General features: G+C 36.8%; 1 protein-coding gene across 2 annotated transcripts in view; it reads left to right on the top strand.

The window, feature by feature from the left end:
- SPOCK3 (SPARC (osteonectin), cwcv and kazal like domains proteoglycan 3) overlaps window positions 1-20,222 on the top strand; it is a 302,561-nt gene that overhangs the window by 154,238 nt on the left and 128,101 nt on the right. For both annotated transcript variants that reach the window (XM_084884339.1, XM_084884338.1), the window contains exon 4: window positions 9,154-9,268. In XM_084884339.1, coding sequence (XP_084740465.1) covers window positions 9,154-9,268 — 115 coding nt within the window. The remainder of the gene's footprint in view (window positions 1-9,153; window positions 9,269-20,222) is intronic.

The following is a 20,222-nucleotide window of genomic DNA, read 5'->3' as shown; positions in this document are numbered from 1 at the left end:
ATTTCTTATTTTAATCCTTCCTTTTGTGTTACTATGTCTTTTGTTTCCTAATTGGACCTAGATAACATTGATGATGCCATTTTATACTCTCACCAGCCATGTATTAGGAGTGATTGATCTAAATTCTGCCCAACACTTCTCATGCTCAACTTTTAAAATTGTAATAATTCTTCTAGTGGTAAAGAAAAAAATATGCTTTTAATTTTATATCAGATTGAAAAGGGAATCTTTTCTTCTTCACACCTAAGAATGAATTAAATGATCCTAATAAACATATTGTATATACATCTTCATTTCTGTGTGTGTGTGTGTGTGTGTGTGTGTGTGAACATTTGACACACCTCTCAGAGGCAGCATGTCTATACTTAGTGGTTTTTTTTTTTTTTAATTAACTTTATTCTTTTTTAGGAAGAGTTATGTGGAAATTATTACTTTTATATTAAATATGCAAAAAACTTTAAATGAGTTTATGGGGGACAGGGTGAGTTTAGTCTGAGGATTTTGCTGCACAGGGATAATCCCGTGCCCTGAGAGAGGGCTGAGAAATGAGTGTCGCTCAGAGTGGGCAGGAGTTCCTCCAGCAGGTGGTTACAAGAGCTGCTGGGCAAGAAACCAGAGGTTTTGTGGGACCTCAATAGCTATCAATACAGATACAAATTATAATGGCCAAATACAATATAATTCCATATTACAGGGGCTTTTCTTTATAAATATCTGTCGGGCAGCCTTTTAACAAGTGTTAATTTAATCATAGGTGTACTTAAGCTCTGATATTGCAAATAAAATCCCAAAAATAAACTTTTATGATAGGGATTCAATGTCATTATCTTTATATATCAAACACTAGATGAGAAAATAGAAACCTCTGATAATAATGGGTTTTTACACATAATGCTGGAATGCATGCACTTTATAAAAGAAAGGCTATTAGCAATTATCATTTTTAGAAATTTGGAAGAAACTATGCACTGACAAAGAAAAAAAGTGATACAGAATGGGAAAGAACGGTGTATTAATATATCTATCAAAACTCAAATGTGACTAGAATAACAGTAGTATGAAATTCTGCATTGTAATAACATCTAGAGTTTTTGTTAACTTCAATTTATCACTGTGGTTATTAGATATATTTAATACAATTTTATAAGATAGGACATTATTGAAATAAACACTACGATTTTGATAAATATTTATTATTAACTAAATTAATCCATTGATTGCACACAAATCTTCCAACTTTGTGGACCTCCACATTTAATGTTTGTAATGAGGAGACCAGAGTTAGATTGGATGGCTTTTATATAATTGAAGTAATATTAAGGTTTGAAACTAAGAAAGTCGTTCCAAAGACTTGCAGCCACATTTAATCACATTTAGCACCACAAAATTGGCTGTCAAAGTCTAATTAACTATCAGGCATTAGCTCTATTTTCCAAGCTGCTCACTTGCACAACCTTTCATTATAACATCTGGCAAGTTTTTTAAATTCCAAAAAAAGCCTGTTCCTCCTATAGCTTTAGAGCATAGGATTATAGTGAAATAAACTGTTAGAACTAAAACAAAAGCATATCTGATGCTTTGTTATGGAGCCATTAAAAAGACTTTTATAATCGTATTTGAGTTACTAGTCACTTCATTTTAGATGAGTGCACACCATTAAGCTTACAGAGACATTTTAACAAGCAAATGATGACATATAGTTTAGTTTTACTATTTAGTGAGGTTGGAATTTTTCCCAAATTGAAACCCAACTACCAATAGGACATTTCACCTGCTCTTAAATCATGATGCATACCCAACTTAGTCTGTTTTCTTGCTTTTTTCCCCCCCAAATTCCAAAATTTTATTTATCACATAATTATATTTTGTTATTAATTGAAAATCAAAGAGAAGGGCATATTCGTGTGTTTGCTATCATAGTTGTAGATAAACATTTTATAACAAAAAATCTTGATGATAAGAAAATACTACAATATCCAGGAAGTGCCGGCTGATCACTTATAGAAAGCTACCGACTGATGACAGACATTAATTAGTGACACCTGATGCCAAAGAACATGAAATGATAACTTCATTGTGGTTAGGAAAGACATCATTATCAAATTAGAATTCCAGACACGGCTAAACCATCCTCTAAGAGTGACTGGAAAATAAAGATATATTCAGGAAAAAATATATATCAAAATTATAGCACAAATGGTACATGTTGAAAAAAGTACAAAAAGAAACACTTCAGCAAATTGTAGGGAATTATTCAAGAGAAAGCAAAGGGAAAGTGAATTGCAAAAACTGATGAGCTAGATTTCATTATTTTAATTAGCTATGTCAGAAAAAATAATAGTAGAAATAATGATTCATTTGCAGGGGTACAATGGTAAACTCCAAATCAGGTGTAAATCATTGAAAATGGTGAGGAATTTTAACATTAAAGATTTGGTATTATGTGTTCTGAGGTCCTAATACTCTTCAGAAGGAGGATAAACTACCTATTATGTAATTATTTTCATTCATCTATGCCACCTGTACATGTAAACATTTAAAGGAAATCACTAAAAGAGATTTTGTAACTTCCAAACTAGAAGAAAAGAAAATAGTACTAAATAAAGTCCAATCAATACACTATGAGGCAGGAAAGAGGAAAGAAAACAAAGAAAGAAAAGAGGCATTGCAAAGTAAAAAGTACAAAATAAAGTGATAGAAAAGAGTTCAAATATATATTTTAAAAATTACAATAGACAGAACAGAAATAGGGATAGGTTGGATTTCTTAATCTATTTGAAGGGTTCTTGAGGGCTGCACATAAAATAGAAAAGGTAAGAATCAAAAACAATGGAATTAAGGGGAGAATTGACATGTAAGTACTATTCAAAAGAAAATCAGTTACATCAATATTAATATCAGAAAAAATCCACAAAAAGTGGAAATGAAGAGCTGGAAGTTAATTCTGTTGATTCCGGTGGTGTTGATTCAGAATACCTATTCAAACAGACCAGTGCTTGATTCTCTCAAAATCATTTTCCTTTCCTGCTCTGTAGTCACTATTGTTCCCATGCCAGTCTTCATGATTAATTTCCTTACAATGGATCATTATCCTTTCTGTTGCTGACAATTAGTTTCTCCATCTTGATCATATATTCTTCAGAGCATCTCCAAATTCTTGTGTGTCAATGACATTGTATTAACTATGAGATTAAACTCTCAAAGATAAGAGGTTTCCATCAGTGTTTTATCACAAAATTTGATGGCACAGAGCATGTTATTTCATTAATTCTGAAATCTCTGTCATTCTAGGAATAGGGCATCCTTTCTATACTTTCACTAGAGACCTAGCACACGAAATCGTGTGTGGGTAGAGTCCCTAGACCTAGCCTGTGATCAGGGCATCTTCCACCTGCTGCCCAGTTCCCAGTCCCGCCCACCTCTGCCACCTACCCCAGTTCCCCTGTTGCCATCTGGCAATCTAAAAATACAGGCCTGCGGGGAGGGATCAAGAGGTCTGCCATTCTGCCTGCTAGCCAGTCTCCAGTCCCACTCCACCACCTCCACCCACCCTGGTTTCCTGTTCACCATCCCCCTATGATCAGAGCCTGCTGGCTAGGGGATGGATCAAGAGGGCGGCCATTCTGCTAGCTCTCCAGTCCCCAATCCTGTCCTGCCACCACCCACCCCAGTTCCCTGTTCACTGTTCAGCGCTTGGAACCTGCAGGCTGGGGGTGGGAGAGAGAGGGACCAAGAGGTATCAGTACACCTCATAGCAACTGATCAAATAGTTCTGGTTGTTACACCATTATGGTCACTGGGCTTTTATTATATAGGATGCCTTTCACAATGTTTTCTTATACCAGAATTTTCTTTCACTGTGTTCACTATTTATGTTTTAAAACCTTCTTAAGCTTTCACTCATTATCATTAGCCCCCACTCACCATTATAAGATCCTTACATCTGTGTGTGTATGTGTATTTCTATTTAATTAAATACTAGAGGCCCAGTGCACGAAATTTGTGCACAGGGGGAAGGTATACCTTAGCCCAGCCTGCACCTTCTCCAATCTGGGACCCCTCAAGGACTGCTGGCTCACGATTGCTCACTTGCCTGCCTTCCTGATTACCCCTAACTGCTTCTGACTGCCAGCCTAATCACCCCTTAACCACTCCCCTGCCAACCTGATTGATGCCTAACTGCTCCCCTGCCAGCCTGTTTGCCACTAACTGCCCTCCCCCGCAGGCTTGATTGCCCCCAACTGCCCTCCCTTGCAGGCCTGGTCCCTCCCTTGAAGGCGTGTCCTCCCCTGCTGGCCATCTTGTGGTGGCAGCCATCTTTGACCACATGGGGACAGCCATCTTGTGTGTTGGAGTGATGGTAAATTTGCATATTACTCTTTTATTAGATAGGATAGAGGCCCGGTGCACATGTGAGGGCCAGCTGGTTCGCCCTGAAGGATGTTCTGGATCAGGGTGGGGGTCCCCTGGGGGCGTGGGACTCCTGGTCAAGGAGCCTGTGCTGGTTTGCAGGCTGGCCACACACCCCGGTGACCCAAGTGGAGGCCCTGCTATCTGTGATATATTTATCTTCTATAATTGAAACTTTGTGACCTGGAGCGGAGCCAAGACTCCTGATTGCTCTGTGGCCACAGCCATTTTTGTTGTGATTTATTTATCTTCTATAATTGAAACTTTGTAGCCTTGAGTAGAAGTCTGGGCCCGCCAGGGTGTGCGGAAAGCTTGGCTTCCTCCATTACTGGGGAAACCCAAGCCTTCTGCTCTCTTCCTGGCTGCAGCCATCTTGGTTGGGTTAATTTACAAACTTGCTCCTGATTGGCTGGTGGGAATGGCTTGTGGGTGTAGCAGAGTGATGGTTATTTGCATATTACTCTTTTATCAGATGGGATGTACACACACACGATTTCCACTTAATTTATTCTAATTGCCTATTTATACATCTCTCTTTGAATAAAATGTTGAGTCATTTGAGGGAAGTGTCTGTTTCATGTAGGATATCTGGTGCCAAAAAATGTATGCTAAAATTGGATAACCCATTTTGATACCAGAATGTGAATTTGGAGATTATCTGGTGCAAATTCTTTATTTTATAGATGAACCTAAGAGGTTACATAGCAATTATTAGCAGGAACTACTTGTTCTTTGAAAAATCTGTGTCAATATTGGGAAGGTTAAGTCTCTATTATACTAGTCAAGTATCTAATAAATTCTTTCTCTTGCATTGGCTGAGCTAAGGTAACTGGTTCATAATTAAGTCCATTAAAAATAATTTACAATGTGATTTAAGATTCCTGTAGCCTACAATCATTATGATTTAAAGATTCTTCTAAAATCTAGGATTCCTGTGGGGGAAAAAACACTTAAAATCTATGCATTTGTGCAGATTAGGAGTTTCAATCTTTCCTGTTAAAGCTTATTTCAGTTCTTGTTTCTAACAATAATATCTAGTTTTGCAACTTTTTGCCTTTTCTTCAAATCCACCTGCACTAAATATGAATACTAATGAATGTTCCTCTGCTCTCGTGAGAATTCAACACTTTTCACTGTCCAGGTTTTTTTTCGTGACCTGTCATCTACATTGTGTCCTTACTTCTCAGTTTCCCTAACATTGGGACTTCTCTTCAAGAATTAGATATTTTCTTAGTGACATTCAGGTATGTCATCCGCATTCACATTCATCTCCTATTGCTCACCTGCTGACTCAGGTACTTCCACCATTAGCAGCTAGATATGGCTGGGCACTTCCTATCTTGTTGTGGGCTGCAGGAAGTGAGGAATTCTGTATGAGATAACAAGTATTCTGGTGAAAGAATGAGGAAAAGTCTATATCACAAATGCACTACAAAAGTTAAAATTATAAGTCAGTTGTTTGAAAACAAAACAAGCAACAACAAAACAGTATCAGGTCCCCAAGTAGTTCACATCAGTCAGGAAGATGTTGAAAGATATGGATGAAGACAAGATGGCCAAATGACTTTAAATGCAATAGCAGAACTCTTTCTAGGTGTAGTTGTACTGGATGCTTGAAACAAATTCAATAATACAGGGTAGAATGGGAACTGTTAATTTGAAAATGATGGAAAGAGGAGGATGAATTTATGTCAGGCTCTCTAAGATACAGAATTTATTCTAATCCATGGGCTTCAGCCAAGAGAAAGATGCTTCTGTTATTGTTGTGACTTCAAGAATAAAATCTTAGGCATCTGTATTTACAGCGTGTGATGTTTTATAGTTTTTAAGCTGCCAACAATGTGAGTTCTGCTGAAAAATACAGATGGTTAAAACCACATGCACAGAAAGTGATCTTTTCCTTACTGCAGACCCTGTGTTTGATTCTTCTTGTTTAGTTTTACTCTATTTTCCATCTCTTGACAAGTACTGCTACTGTTCTATGTTATCATTTATGGGGAATTTTATGCAAAATTTAATTAATTTTTATGTGACATCTTTGTTCTGATAATATCCTCTTTATATACCTATTTTTGAGATCTTCTTTAAGTGGATATAGTACGAGAAGTTATGGAATTTTTGTAAATTATTGTAGTGTGTATAGATAAAGAAAACTGGAAGAAATAAATAACTATTAATATTTTACAATTAAGAGTAAATATATTAGATTAACCATGATAGTTTTATATGTACTATATGAAATATAGTACATATAAAAACTTATTTCAGAGTAATATATCTTAGTTAACTATATTCATGATGAGTGTTATGAGATGAATATAAAGTACAGTGGTAGGTGCAATGACATTGTTTAATTGTTAGGTAGAATTGTATAATTGTAATCATATTAAATATTATTTAATAATTAAAATTAAAATAGACTAAGAAGTAGAAAAAGCTCAAAACATTTTAATGCAATCTAAATTATTGAATTTTTCTTTTATGTTGTACAGCTCTAAGATACAATAGTTCTATGAGAAAGTTTTTAAATTAGTGACAGTTGAAGCTGTGATAGTATGAGAGGGTTTTAGCAATTTGTATTTGCATAGTGAACAAAGTATTTTCAACATTTTATAGAGAATAAAATAACTAATGTAGCTTCTCTTAAACGTTAGAGCTACTGAGAAATTAAGAGAATCTATAATTAATATAATAATTATTTGTAAAAAAAATTGGAAATGGAAACATTTGTGTTCCAAATAGGTATATTTAATATATTGACTATTTTTACCATATATATATATATATATATATATATATATATATATATATAATTTAACATTTTAAAATACATGTTAATGTTCTTTATTTCACATCTCATACTTATGTGAAATCTCAAATAAGAATTTTTAAGAAATATATCTTTGTATTTTTACAGAAATAATATATATTTATATATAGTCTATATATGTGTTTTATCGAATTCATTGGTCATTAAAGTATACTCCCTGTACTTAGTGTAGTGAATAAATGTGCTTAAAATTTAACACATTTTAAAGCTAAATTTGATTTGTACCTTGCATGTTAGTTCTGGTTTACTCCAGGTTTACAATCTAAAGAAGACTGGCTAAAAATCCACATTTCATGTCTATTGAAAGCCCAGAGCTCCCACAAATCCCTCTTTATATTCCCAATGGACATTTTTCTAGTCACTCCACCTACATTTTTCTACATGTTCTAGAACTTTCTTTTTAGTTTGCCATCTGTCATGGATTTTTTTCTCTCAGTTTGGACATGTGCCCAAAGTAGATGCTCAGTGTCATTTTCTTATTTGTGCCAACCCCTCTCTGACTTTCTGCCCCTCCCCAAATGACAACAAAATATCAATAACCATCACGAATAGTGACTCCCAATAGCAGCATCTAATATACAGAAGGCTAATATGCAAAGTGTCTCCTCATGAGTTTGACCCAGAAACCAGGAGTTCAGTTGCTCCCTATGACATGTGCTGACCCCCAGGAGGTGGCAAAGAAAGAAGGAAGGCCCTGGCCAGCAGCTGGAAAGCCCCTATTAGCCCTGATCACCAGCCAGGCTGAGGGGCCCTTCCTGTGTATGAATTTCATGCACCAGGCCTCTAGTTATTTATAATAACCTAAAGGAGTAAATAATCAAAATTCCCATAAATTAGTAAATGACTAAACAAAATGTGGCATATTTTACAATGGAATGTTGTTCAGCAACATAAAAGAATGTAGCATGTTAATGCATGTTTCAACATGGCTAGACCTTGAAAGAAAACATTGTTCCAAATAAAGGAAGGTAGTCACAGGAGACCACATTTTGTATGATTCCATTTATATGAAATGTAAAGAATAGACAAATCTATAGAGACAGAAATTAGATTGGCGAGTGCCTAGTATTGGTTACTGGGAGGGAGTTGGGGGAAATGGGATGATAACTACAGGGTCTGGGTATTTTTTTAGGTGTAAAAATGTTCTAAATTGATTATGTTTAATAGTCACAATTGTGATTATTAATAACTAATACTAAAAAACTAATGAATTTTGAACATTACAAGAATGATTTGTGTAGTATATGAATTATTTCTCAATAAAACTGTTATTTTAAATATCTCACAGTCTTTGTGCTGGCAACCACCAAGACAGAGGTATTGTCTGGATAAATGGCAGTACAAATGTCAGGCACAAACAATTGAAAAATGAAAATGGAACGTCTCAGTTCTTACCATGAGACACTCAGCCAGTGCCCTAAGTATAGCTGTGGACTTTTCTGGACATCCAAAATCCCATTAATGTCCACTAATAGGTATCTCCTTGGGTCTCATCTATTTTCTCTACCCACCTGAATCTAGATAAGAGAAGTGTATATATTTCTCAACTGACAGAAGTGTTACAGTAGCAAACTCCAATTTTATTACTCCATCTGTACCTCTTAGGAGGCAGTAGCAACTGGAAGAAGTTTTGGTGTTCAAGTTCCTGTTTGATTACACATTGATTGTAGGAGTATATGCATTTAATTTCTGAATATAATGGATGAGACTACATTGCAACTATTCACTCTGAGTTATGTGTGTTTAAGCAGAAGTATTTCTTACTAGAAGAAGGATGTGAAGACAATTTATAGCTAAATGCTATTTAAATTCCTGGATCAAACTGCGTTTGATGGGGTTCAAGCCCCCCGTTTTGCACAAGCTCAATTTAATAATTTCTGTACAAATTTCTCCACCCCCACCCCTCTCTCTAGCTTTAGATCCAGCTAAAGATCCATGCTTAAAGATGAAATGTAGTCGCCATAAAGTATGCATTGCTCAAGATTCTCAGACCGCAGTCTGCATTAGTCACCGGAGGCTTACACACAGGTAAACATTGTTAAATTAAATGCCACTGATTGAATGGTACTCCTTATACCATGAATAACTGTAGAGTGTAAATATTTGGCAATGTCTGCTAAGCGTTCATCCAGAGCTCTATTGAAACAGCTTCAGAACCTTGGTTAATGCAATTTTCATTCACTTGGGTGAAACGTTATCAGTCAGATTTACTGGGGATTATAGAATTTAGGCATATGTTATAAATAAAGAGAATTTTGTGAAGATTGGATTAAAGCAGTACATTTACCTGCTTATGCTTTTTCAAATTAAAGGAACAAGTACAGTTTTTGCACCCTCTAAATTCTGTTACTTATGCCCACTTAAACATTCTATTTAAAAACAAGTTAAAGGGAAAAAAGAAAAGGATTGATATTTATATAAAGAAAATTTAAAAGTCACAAAATAAAGATACAGACCTGGAACATTTATTTATGGAAGCATTCATACTGGTGGAGTCCTTGTAGTCTAGTCCCTGAAGGCTGGCACAGAACTGTAAGAGAAAAAAGGGTTTTAGATATCTTTTATGATGATCCCCATTGCTCCTGTAAGATAGACTCTATTTGGAGAATAATCAGTAATTTAGGAATATCCTGTGAAACCTGCTGCTGAGTTTGAGGATTGGCACTTGCAACAACCAAAAGTGAAATCGTTGGATAGCTGACTGAAGCAAGCACGTATATCCATTCCCTTTATTACTTTGAAAGAAGTCTGCTCCGGCCGGGAGGCTCCCTTGGTTGGAGCATCACTCTGATGCACCAGGGTTGCAGAAGTGATCCCTGGTTGGGGTTTGGGATTCTTTTTATGAGAGTTGCTCTTTTCTCCGATAGTGGGCCTAATTTGTGTTGTGCTTTTCATCAAATGAGCATCATGGGGATTTCTCTGGGTATGTTGAGAGACTAATCAGATTTTAGCTTTAGTGTACTTACATCTACATTCTATTATTCATATTCAACAACGGACAGAGAGTAAGAACACTAGAGAATAAATATAAGGAGCATATCTAGAGAATAGCCAATATTTGTTTCTTTGTTGTTCCTTATTAATGTAAAGGCACACATGGGTAAAAACCCTTTATTATATGCGGAGCAGATTATAAGTCTTTGTTCCATAATTTCAAATCTCTATTGGCAGATTTCAAATACTGAGGCAGGCTAACGCAACCAAGATAGAGGGTTTGGAAATGAGTTCACCAGGAACAAAGAATTATGTCATGGCATATCAATAATGTACCTTTAGGTGAGCGGGAGAGGGAGCTAGAGAAGGCAGTTTGGGCACATAAGTATAAAAGTCCTGCTAGAAATAGCATTTCTATTAAGTCAACATACTGTGGGAAGGCCCAGAAGGGTGACACGGAGTTATAGGTAATATATCCCCTCTGTCACGACCTCTTTGTTGGTTTTGCAAAGGGATAACACAAACTTTGGGCCAGAATTGTATTTTTCTGCTTATTTCCTTGGGGTTCCAAAAGCCTTTGGATATCAATTAACTAACCAATATTAATTAACCACCAAACATTTAAAATATCAGTATGTGAAATGATGTATGGGGGAATGGGTAGTGAGTGGGTTTTTACTTGAAAAAAATCAATAGGAGGCCCAGTGATCCTACTTCTATATCTCCAGAAATTAGAAATGCCAATCAGAAAGGACCTGTGCACCCCTATGTTTATAACAGCACAATTTACCATAGCTAGGATTTGGAAACAGCCCAAGTGCCCATCAGCAGGTAAGTGGATTAAAAAAACTGTGGTACATCTACAGAATAGAATACTATGCTGAGGTAAAAAAAGGAGTTTTTACAATTTACAACAGCATGGATGGAACTGGAGAGCATTATGCTAAGTGAAATAAGCCAGTCAGAGAAAGATAAATATCACATGATCTCACTCATTTATGGAATATAATGAACAACATAAACTGATGAGCAAAAACAAATCTAGGGACAGAGAAACATTGGTCATACTATCAAACCTTAGAGGGAAGTAGCAGATGGTGGGGGTAAGGGAGAGAGATCAACCAAAGGACTTGTATGCATGCACATAAGCCTAACTAATGGACACAGACACCAGAGGGATGAGGACATAAGTGAGGGGATGGGGAGTAATTGGGGGATAAGGACACATATGTCATACCTTAATCCAGTGGTTCTCAACCTTTCTAATGCCTCGACCTTTTAATACAGTTCCTCATGTGGTGACCCCCAACCATAAAAATATTTTTGTTGCTACTTCATAACTGTAATTTTGCTACTGTTAATGAATCACAATGTAAATATCTGTGTTTTCCAATGGTCTTAGACTGTACAGCAGCAGTTCTCAACCTGTGGATTACCACCCACAGGTTGAGAACCACTAGCAGGGTCACCTAAGACCATCGGAAAACACAGATATTTACATTGTGATTCATTAACAGTAGCAAAATTACAGTTATGAAGTAGCAACAAAAATAATTTTATGGGTCATATTGTGGGGGTCACCACAATATGAGGAACTGTATTAAAGGGTCGTGGCAGTAGAAAAGTTGAGAACCACTGGATTAATCAATAAAGAAATTTAAAAAACATATAATGTCACTCCCTTTTGGCAACCATGAACTTGTTCTTTCTATCTATACTTCAGTCTGTTTCTGTCTTGTTTATTCATTTATTTTTTGTTTTTGTTTTTTGTTTTTGTTTTTTGATTCTACATATAAATTAAATCATATAGAAAGAAAATCAATAGGAGGGTGCTGTTGAAATGAATTCTGTATGTCTCACCTAAGTTACAGAGACCTGGTCAATGATTTCATATAAAAGCAAACACTGCTTTCTCTCTCTCACAGTTTGAGACCCAGGGACAGGTTTCTGTCTACCCACACTTAACACCTTTGAAGAGGCTCATTTGCCATTTCACCCCTGGCCTCCTGAATCCAAGTCAAAGAGCAAATGCAGACCTCACAGTTAGTATGGTGCCTGGGGCAGAGGGACACTCCTTTCTGAAACTGCTGAACAGCAAAGCCAGGAGAGATTGATGTTCCTGACTCCAGATCACAAAGCTAGGAATGGCCAGAGCATTGATTCCCGTCTATATTTGCTAACATCAAAGTCCATGCTTTTTTACAACTGTGCTGTCTCACGGTTTCTCTAACTTATGATTAACCAAAGACTCCAGGGACAAAAGGAAACCTTCCTAACTAGCTAAAGACCCTCAGAAACCAATAAAATGTTTTCTTAGCAGGAAGAAAAGCATCCTAAATAGAGAGCCACTGCCAGCTTCCTCTTAGGTGCACAGGTGGGCTGCAGCTCTAGCAGTGAGAGCTATGCTTTAAAGTAGGAGGACTTCAAAGTGTTTTATGGAAACAGAATTCAGTCCTGTTCTGTTTCTGATAGACACTATTTTAGAACTTAGACTCAATATACATTAAATCCAATAAATAAATAACTAGTTTCCAAAGAATTGATAGTAAGATTAATATTTGATATGTTTTATTAGCTTTGAGGACGTCAGTACCTAAGTGAATGTTTCTACAACTCTCAGGGAAGGGGAGTATTGCCAAGCAGTTTGATCAATGAGGGCGGCTATTATAAATTATGTAGATCTTAAATTTAGGGGTTTGTGTCTACTATGGAGATGTATAGAAAACAGAAAAGGGGCTTACTTAATAAATGTTGGATATTTACATAGTTCAGATTAGAAATTCTAATTTTCATCTAATGGAACAACTTTTCTTTTTCTTCCTCCCTTGATCTCATAAAAGCTGAAAAAAGTGAAGTAGCTATGTGCCTTTGCAGGGGAAATCCTGTTTTTCAATGAGGTCTTCCTAAGACCACCCCTGACTCCCAGCTGGATATCACACCCATTTCTTCATTCCCTTTGAACACTGAGCTTCCCATCTGGTAACCCTCACTCCATGGGTCATACATGAATTGTATCACATCAATCTTCTTTAATTATCTGGAAATTTTATGAAGATGGGGTCTATGTCTTATTCACCACCTTATACTTAGAACTTGACATGGTGACGAGTATATATTTTCTTTGAAGAGTGTATTAAAATAGCTATTTGTAGAACATTTAAAAAATGACTAATTTGATCAATTGAACTGGTCAATATAGATCACGTAAGTCTAAAAATTGTTTTCCATGAGCCTTGTGCTTATTTGTTGAAGATGATCTGAGAAGGACCTGAGTCAATCCACAAATACTAAAATGCTCTCATTTAATGAGCTAATCATGAATCACTGCCAGAAAAAAATGGAAGAGCGGGATAGGGAACTATGAGGGAGCAGTGAGTCCATAACAACTGGCTGAAGAAACTGGTGTACCCTTGCCTTAGATTTATAAATAAGTAGAGTATTTGCTAAATTTCTCCTTACTTTATGTATTAAATAACAATATTGTCATGCCCTGCTTCATGATTGGGGTACATTCTGTCAGGGAGTGCACTTACACAAACCTAGATGGTATAGCCTCCTATTACAATGAATATGGTATGGATTTATGGGACTGACAGCACAGTAAGTAGGGGTTTGTCTGTGCCAGCAGCATCACAAAGGAGTCAGTGATTGCAGTACAAACCCTTGCCAATTGCCCTTTCTTTTTGTAATACAAGGGCCTGGTTTAAGATGTGATTGCCAAGTCATGTACTTCAGAGAGGAATCCCTTTCAAAGACAGCACCCACTTCAAGGAAGGCTCTCTGCAATAAACACAGGGCCAGCCACACACCTACATTGAGAGCCAGGCCTCCTGAGCCCAAGGAGGCTTCTTTGTCTCAGGTCTTGGTTGATTTTGATAAATGGACATCCGGGCTACTTGTCTTTTTCTCTTTCTGCACTTTAAATTTCCACTCTTATGTTTTAAATTAACCAGTGAAGAGTGAGTCCTAGCATTCTAGTCCCCCACCCTCTTCCCCAATAAAAGCAGAACCTCAGGCCTGCGCTCCCATGGTTATCACTGAAGGGCATATTGCAATCTGAATAAGAACCACAAGAATCATCCAAACCCGGTTTGGCTCAGTAGATAGAGTGTCAGCCTGTGGACAAAAGGTCCCAGGTTCGATTCCGGGCAAAGGCATGTACCTTGGTTGCGGGCACATCCCCAGTAGGGGGTGTGCAAAAGGCAGCTGATTAATGATTCTCTCTCATCGATGTTTCTAACTCTCTCTCACTTCCTCTCTGTAAAAAACCATATATATATATATATATATATATATATATATATATATATATATATGCATAAGAATCAGTTCAGTTCTAAGTTGGTTTGGAAAGGAGAATGTCTATGGGAAGGTCACAGGGACCCAGATGACTGTACCCAGAAATTTCTAACTGATAGCATTAATATGGGCACTAGGACATTAGGATGACTATGAGGTGAGCGGAAGTTTTCAGCTCCATTATAATGAAGGGACCACCATTATGTATGTGGCATATTGTTGATTGAAATCTCATTATAAGGCTCATGACTGTATTTGTCTTCTGAAGTCAAAGAAATAGCCTGATTAAGAGTCTCATTGTGTGTTTTATACTAGCTTTGACCACAGTAGCCACTGGAGAAGATTGGGTCAACTATCCAAATATATCATCTTCAAGGTCATAAATTTATTTATTTTTTCTGTAAATACTTGGCCACAAATAAGAATGATATCCATATCCTTGTGCTGGATTTTTGCCACGTTATCATTACCAGTTAAAACTAAATAGTTTTATGAACAATAAGACCTTAAATACAACCATAAATTTTCCACAATGGTAATATAACTAATTATTTAGATGGTCTAATGTACTATGTATATATAATGGCTTGCCAGGCTTTAAAAAATTACCCATTTTTTTCCTTCCAATTTTATTTTGTACTATTGGCCAGGTGCACAAAATCCATGCATGGGTGTGGGGGGGTGTTCCTCAGCCCAGCCTGCACCCTATCCAATCTGAGACCACTTGACGGATGTCAGACTGCCTGCATAGAGATTCCTAAATTTTTTTCTTTTGATTATAATGCAGTAATATCTTTTAAAAATATATTCATATTTATTTTTAGAGAAAGAGGAAGGGAGAAGGGAAGAGAGAGATAAACATCCATGTGAGAGTAAAACATCAATTGGCTTCCTCCTGTACAATCCCTGTCAGGGATCAAACCCACAACCTAGGTATGTGCTCTGACTATGAATCGCACTGGTGAATGCATGGGGGGATGCCCAATCAAATGAGCCATGCCAGCCAGGGCTATGTGTTCATGTCTTTGGAAACATATGAACACTTATAAAGTATGTCATATAACTGAGACATTCTAAGTACTTTAGAGGTAACTTTATTTTCAACAATCTTATATTCCTTTATGATAATTTGGATAACCATTGCCTAAGGTACTGCTTCTTAACATATTTTAACAGTCTTTCTTGCTGAACACATAATTCTTAGGGTTTTCTTTTATTCTGCTATCACTCTCAAGAGTGTATAACCCTTAGCTACCTCAGACTTTCTCTTAAGGAAAAAAAAAATGAATTCATTAGAATGTACATCTAGATATTGATTTGGCCAAGTTTTATTTTAGGTATTCCACTTAACACAAAAAAATACATGTTTCTCAAATGTGAAAATAAGACAACCATAGGCTTTGTTGTTTTGTTTATTTTTAATATAATTTATTGATTTTTTACGGAAAGGAAAGGAGAGGGATAGAGAGTTAGAAACATCGATGATAGAGAAACATCGATTCAACTGCCTCCTGCACACTCCCCATTGGGGATGTGCCTGCATCCAAGGTACATGCCCTTGACCGGAATCGAACCTGGGATCCTTGAGTCCACAGGCTGATGTTCTATCCACTGAGCCAAACTGGTCAGGGCTGGCTTTGTTGTTTCACTGCACAGCACAGATCATTGTTGTGGCATCCTTTCCACTCCTGTGGAAAATCAGGGACCTGTTGATTAAAGTCCAATATCTCTGGCATAGGCCCTTCATAAGCTGGCCCATGTAGCTTCACAGCCTGGTCTGCAGCTTTCCCTGTGGCACATTTGCAGCCTTACTGCAGCAGGAAACTCATTGTGTGAGTGAAGGCAGTGTCAGGAGCCAGCCTGCCTGTCTTCACAGTCTAGTCCCGCTCTCCTTAGCTGTGTGATCTTGGGCATGTTACTTCAACTCTCTGTGTTTCTGTAAAGAAGGGATTTTTTTTTCTAAGGTATTTTCTGATGATGTTGTTTTAAGAATTAAGGAGTTAATACACAAAAACAAATAGAACAGTACCTGATTCATAGTAGGAACAGTATAATGCTTAGCTAGTGCTCTTCTTCTTTAAAGATGTTGTATTCCTGTGATCATAGGTTTTTGTTGTGTTTGAGTATTTTTCCTAGTGAAATGTTCTGCCCACTTATTTTCTTGTTCTCCTGGCAAATGTTCCATGTCTGAAGAGGCTTTTAGCATAATGGTTAATGTGAGTAATTTGATACTAGTCTGGCCGCCTTTGAAATCTGTCTCCATTTCTTGGTATCAAAATGGCTTTGAGTGTATTAAACTCCCCAATACTCAGTTTTCTTTTTTATACGGCAGAGATGATAATTACACGATCTGTCTCCCTCTGTTTTTATAAGAATTAAAGACATAATTTGTGTAAAACGCTTTGCACAATGTAAGCACTCGATAAACATTAATTATTGAGACACCTCTATTCAGCTTTCTCCCACAGGTCTCCGAGCCCAAGGTAGAATTAAATTCTCCTTCACCGTTATGCCCATAGCACATCAGCAACACTTTTTATCTACCTGTGTTATAGCTATGTATATACTATTTAATAGCTACAGGTTGATTTGCTGAGTTGCAGTTGATACAGTATTTATAAAATGTACTGGTTGACTCCTGTCATGGTGTTAGCAGATGAAATTCAATATTATATTTCAAGTAAAAGGAATAATGTGATTTTTTCCAGTTTAGAGTGGAGAGAAAGGGGGCAATGTGTCCTATGTAGAGGGAAAAAGTGAGAAACAGCCACTTTTTAAAGAAAAATAGCAAGGCAGTAGGCATATGTTTGTTCCTCTGAATGTTGTTAGGTTGCTGTCCTTTGGACAAATGTGTTGTCTTTAATGGTTTTCTAGTTTATATCTTTTACCATAGCCCATATTCCCCATGCCCCCAGGAAAGGGGCTACAGACCAAGAAGTTCAAAATATATGAGAGGAATTCTTGAGTGCTGAGTTCCTCCTTGAATACTGTCAGTGATGATTGTCTGTAGGTAAGCCCCCTCGTGGCCTCTCAGATAGCGTTGATTTCCCCAGGGGTCCGGAAGACTAATAGGCTACTTCCTCTGAGTATGAAACCACCGTGAGGAAGGACATGCTGGGTGTGAGCGGATGTCTTTTCCAGTTCTGCTTGCCATACATATCAGCTCTGAAGTTTGTCTACGAAATGCTCATCAATGGACTTTTGTGTACACTCCTGCATCTCCTGATACCTGTAGGCTGTGAGAACAGAGTTGAATGATGACCGTCCACAGAAGGGAGCAAGGTGAGCAGTCAGCCTCGAGAAGCCTGTGTGATAATGACACAGGGACTACATGGAACCCAGCTGACAGCACACTATGAGTAATAAACATAAGGAATTCATTTACTCCTAAGCCATTTTCTTACTTCATATCTCTTTACAAGGAAGAGAGTGAGAATTAGAAAAAAGTACAAGAGAAGCTTCAAATATTGCTTGGTGAAGCTGTTTTCAAATAGACAAAAGATTAGTGGAGGTCTTTAAAGAGACAAAAAGGTAGATAAATATTCATACTTTTATCATATGTTTTAGCAATCACATTCCTTGGCATTTATCCAATGGAGTTGAAAAAAAGTGAATGTACAAAATCAAACCTGCACAGAGCAACTTTATCCATAACTGCCAAAACTTGGAAGCAATGCAGATACCCTTCCATAGGTAAATTAACAAATGGTGATACACTGACAATGGAACATATACAGCACTAAAAATAAATGAGCTATCAAGATGTGAAGGGATCTTTTTAAAACTTTTTTTTATTGATTTCAGAGTGGAAGGGAGAGGGAGATAGAAACATTAATGATGAAAGAGAGTCATTGATCGTCTGCCTCCTTCACGCCCCCTACTGGGTACCAAGCTCACAGCCCAGAAATGTGCCCTTGACTAAAATCTAACAGGGGACCCTCTAGTCATCAGGCCAACGCTCTATCCACTGAGCAACACCAGTTTGGGCAACATGAAGAGATCTTAAATGCATATTATTCAGTTAAAGAAACCAGTCAAAAAGAGGTTATATAATTTGTTTATGATTCCAACTCTGTAATATTCTGGAAAAGATAAAACTGAAGACAGTAGAAAAACCAGTGTTTGCCAGGCATTGGGGGTGGGCGTGAGTGGGGATAATTAAGTGGCACACAGAGGATTTTGAGGGCATTGAAACTATTTTGTGTGTTGCCATTTGGTGGATACATGCCATTATATATTTATCCAAACCCATAGAACTTATAGTACCAAGAGGGAACCATATGTAAGCCATGGGCTTTTGTTGATTAGGATGTGTCAATGTAGGTTCATCGAAAGTAGCAAATGGCCCTGGCAAGGTGGCTTAGTTGAAGAGTCCCCTGGTGCACCAAAATGTTGTGGATTTGATTCGCAGCTAGGGCATACCTAGGTTGCATGTTCAATCCTTGGTTCGATGCACATAGGGGAGGCAGCTGACCAATGTCTGTCTGTCTCTCTCTCTCTCACTCTCTCTAAATGATTAAAAACATATCTTCAGGTGAGGATTTTTTTTAAAGGTAACAAATCTACCATTGTGATGGGAGATGTTGAACATGGAGGAGGGTATGCATGTTTGGGAGCTGGGAGAATGTGGCAAGTCTACATACCATCCCCTCAATTTTTCTGTGAATTTTATACTCTGAAAAACTAAAGTTTTATTTTTTAAAAATTGGTATAGATAAAGTATTATAATCTCTCTTCAGTTTCAACAATAAATGTGTGTGTGTGTGTGTGTGTGTGTGTGTGTGTGTGTGTCTATAACTGCATCTTAAATAATGGATGGATTGGGTAACTAGTGGTGGTTAATACCAGTCGTTTGTTTCAAGTTGTAGCATGTAACATGAAGAAACATGAAAAAATATTTAGTGGCAAAAATATAATGGAAAATTAAAGAGACTTGATTGTACCAAAGCATATTTTGGAGCTGCAGGGTGTGTGTGTGTGTTGGGGGGGGTGGGGTATAGTTTTGTTGTTGTTGTTGTTGTTGTTTTGGTTGTTGTTGTTTTTTTAGATAAGAAGATGGTTTTAATAAAATATCCCAATATTGGAAAAGATATGCTAGATATTTAAACTGTGACAAAATGTGCATTTATTCTAACTACTATTTAGATCTATTATTTTTTGAAGTAGTTGGTGTTTGATAGGCAGGTGCTATGAGGTGCTAATTACTGTTTTACATATTTTTGGTAATAGCCATATCAAATGAGTATTTCTCATTCTAAATACTTTCCTCTGCAGCTAATCAATTTTATTTCTTAGTATTTTAGATAATTTGTATTATTATCCTTAATATTGTGATTTTTCAATGATCAATCCTGCTATTATTACATTTCATTTTAATCAAGACATTTTAAATCTTAGACCCAAACTTTCTATTACCGACATTTTACTAAAGAATCCAACATCTTGGATAAATTATAGCTAAACCTCCTGCTAGCCAAATGTTGGCAGACAGACAATAGTATTTCTGCATAATGGACTTCAGGGCTGGAGCACATTAATTTTTCAGCTTTGTAGAAAGCCTTCATTCTGTCACTGATTGATGTAGCTAAATAATTAGGATACTTAAAGTCATGTGCTGCTATATGTAAGTGAATGCTCTTTCCTTTTTTTGACCTGCTTTTATTTAGTTCTTCTAGATTTAAAATATATACAGTAAATACTTTAATACAGTTTTAATGTTGGACCTATTTAGTACCAAAATATGAAACTC

This window comes from Pipistrellus hanaki (assembly GCF_964339955.1).
Source record: "Pipistrellus hanaki genome assembly, chromosome: 5".
NCBI lineage: Eukaryota > Metazoa > Chordata > Mammalia > Chiroptera > Vespertilionidae > Pipistrellus > Pipistrellus hanaki.
The sequence above is the reverse complement of the archived record's forward strand: the minus strand, read 5'-3'. Positions and strand labels throughout refer to the sequence as shown.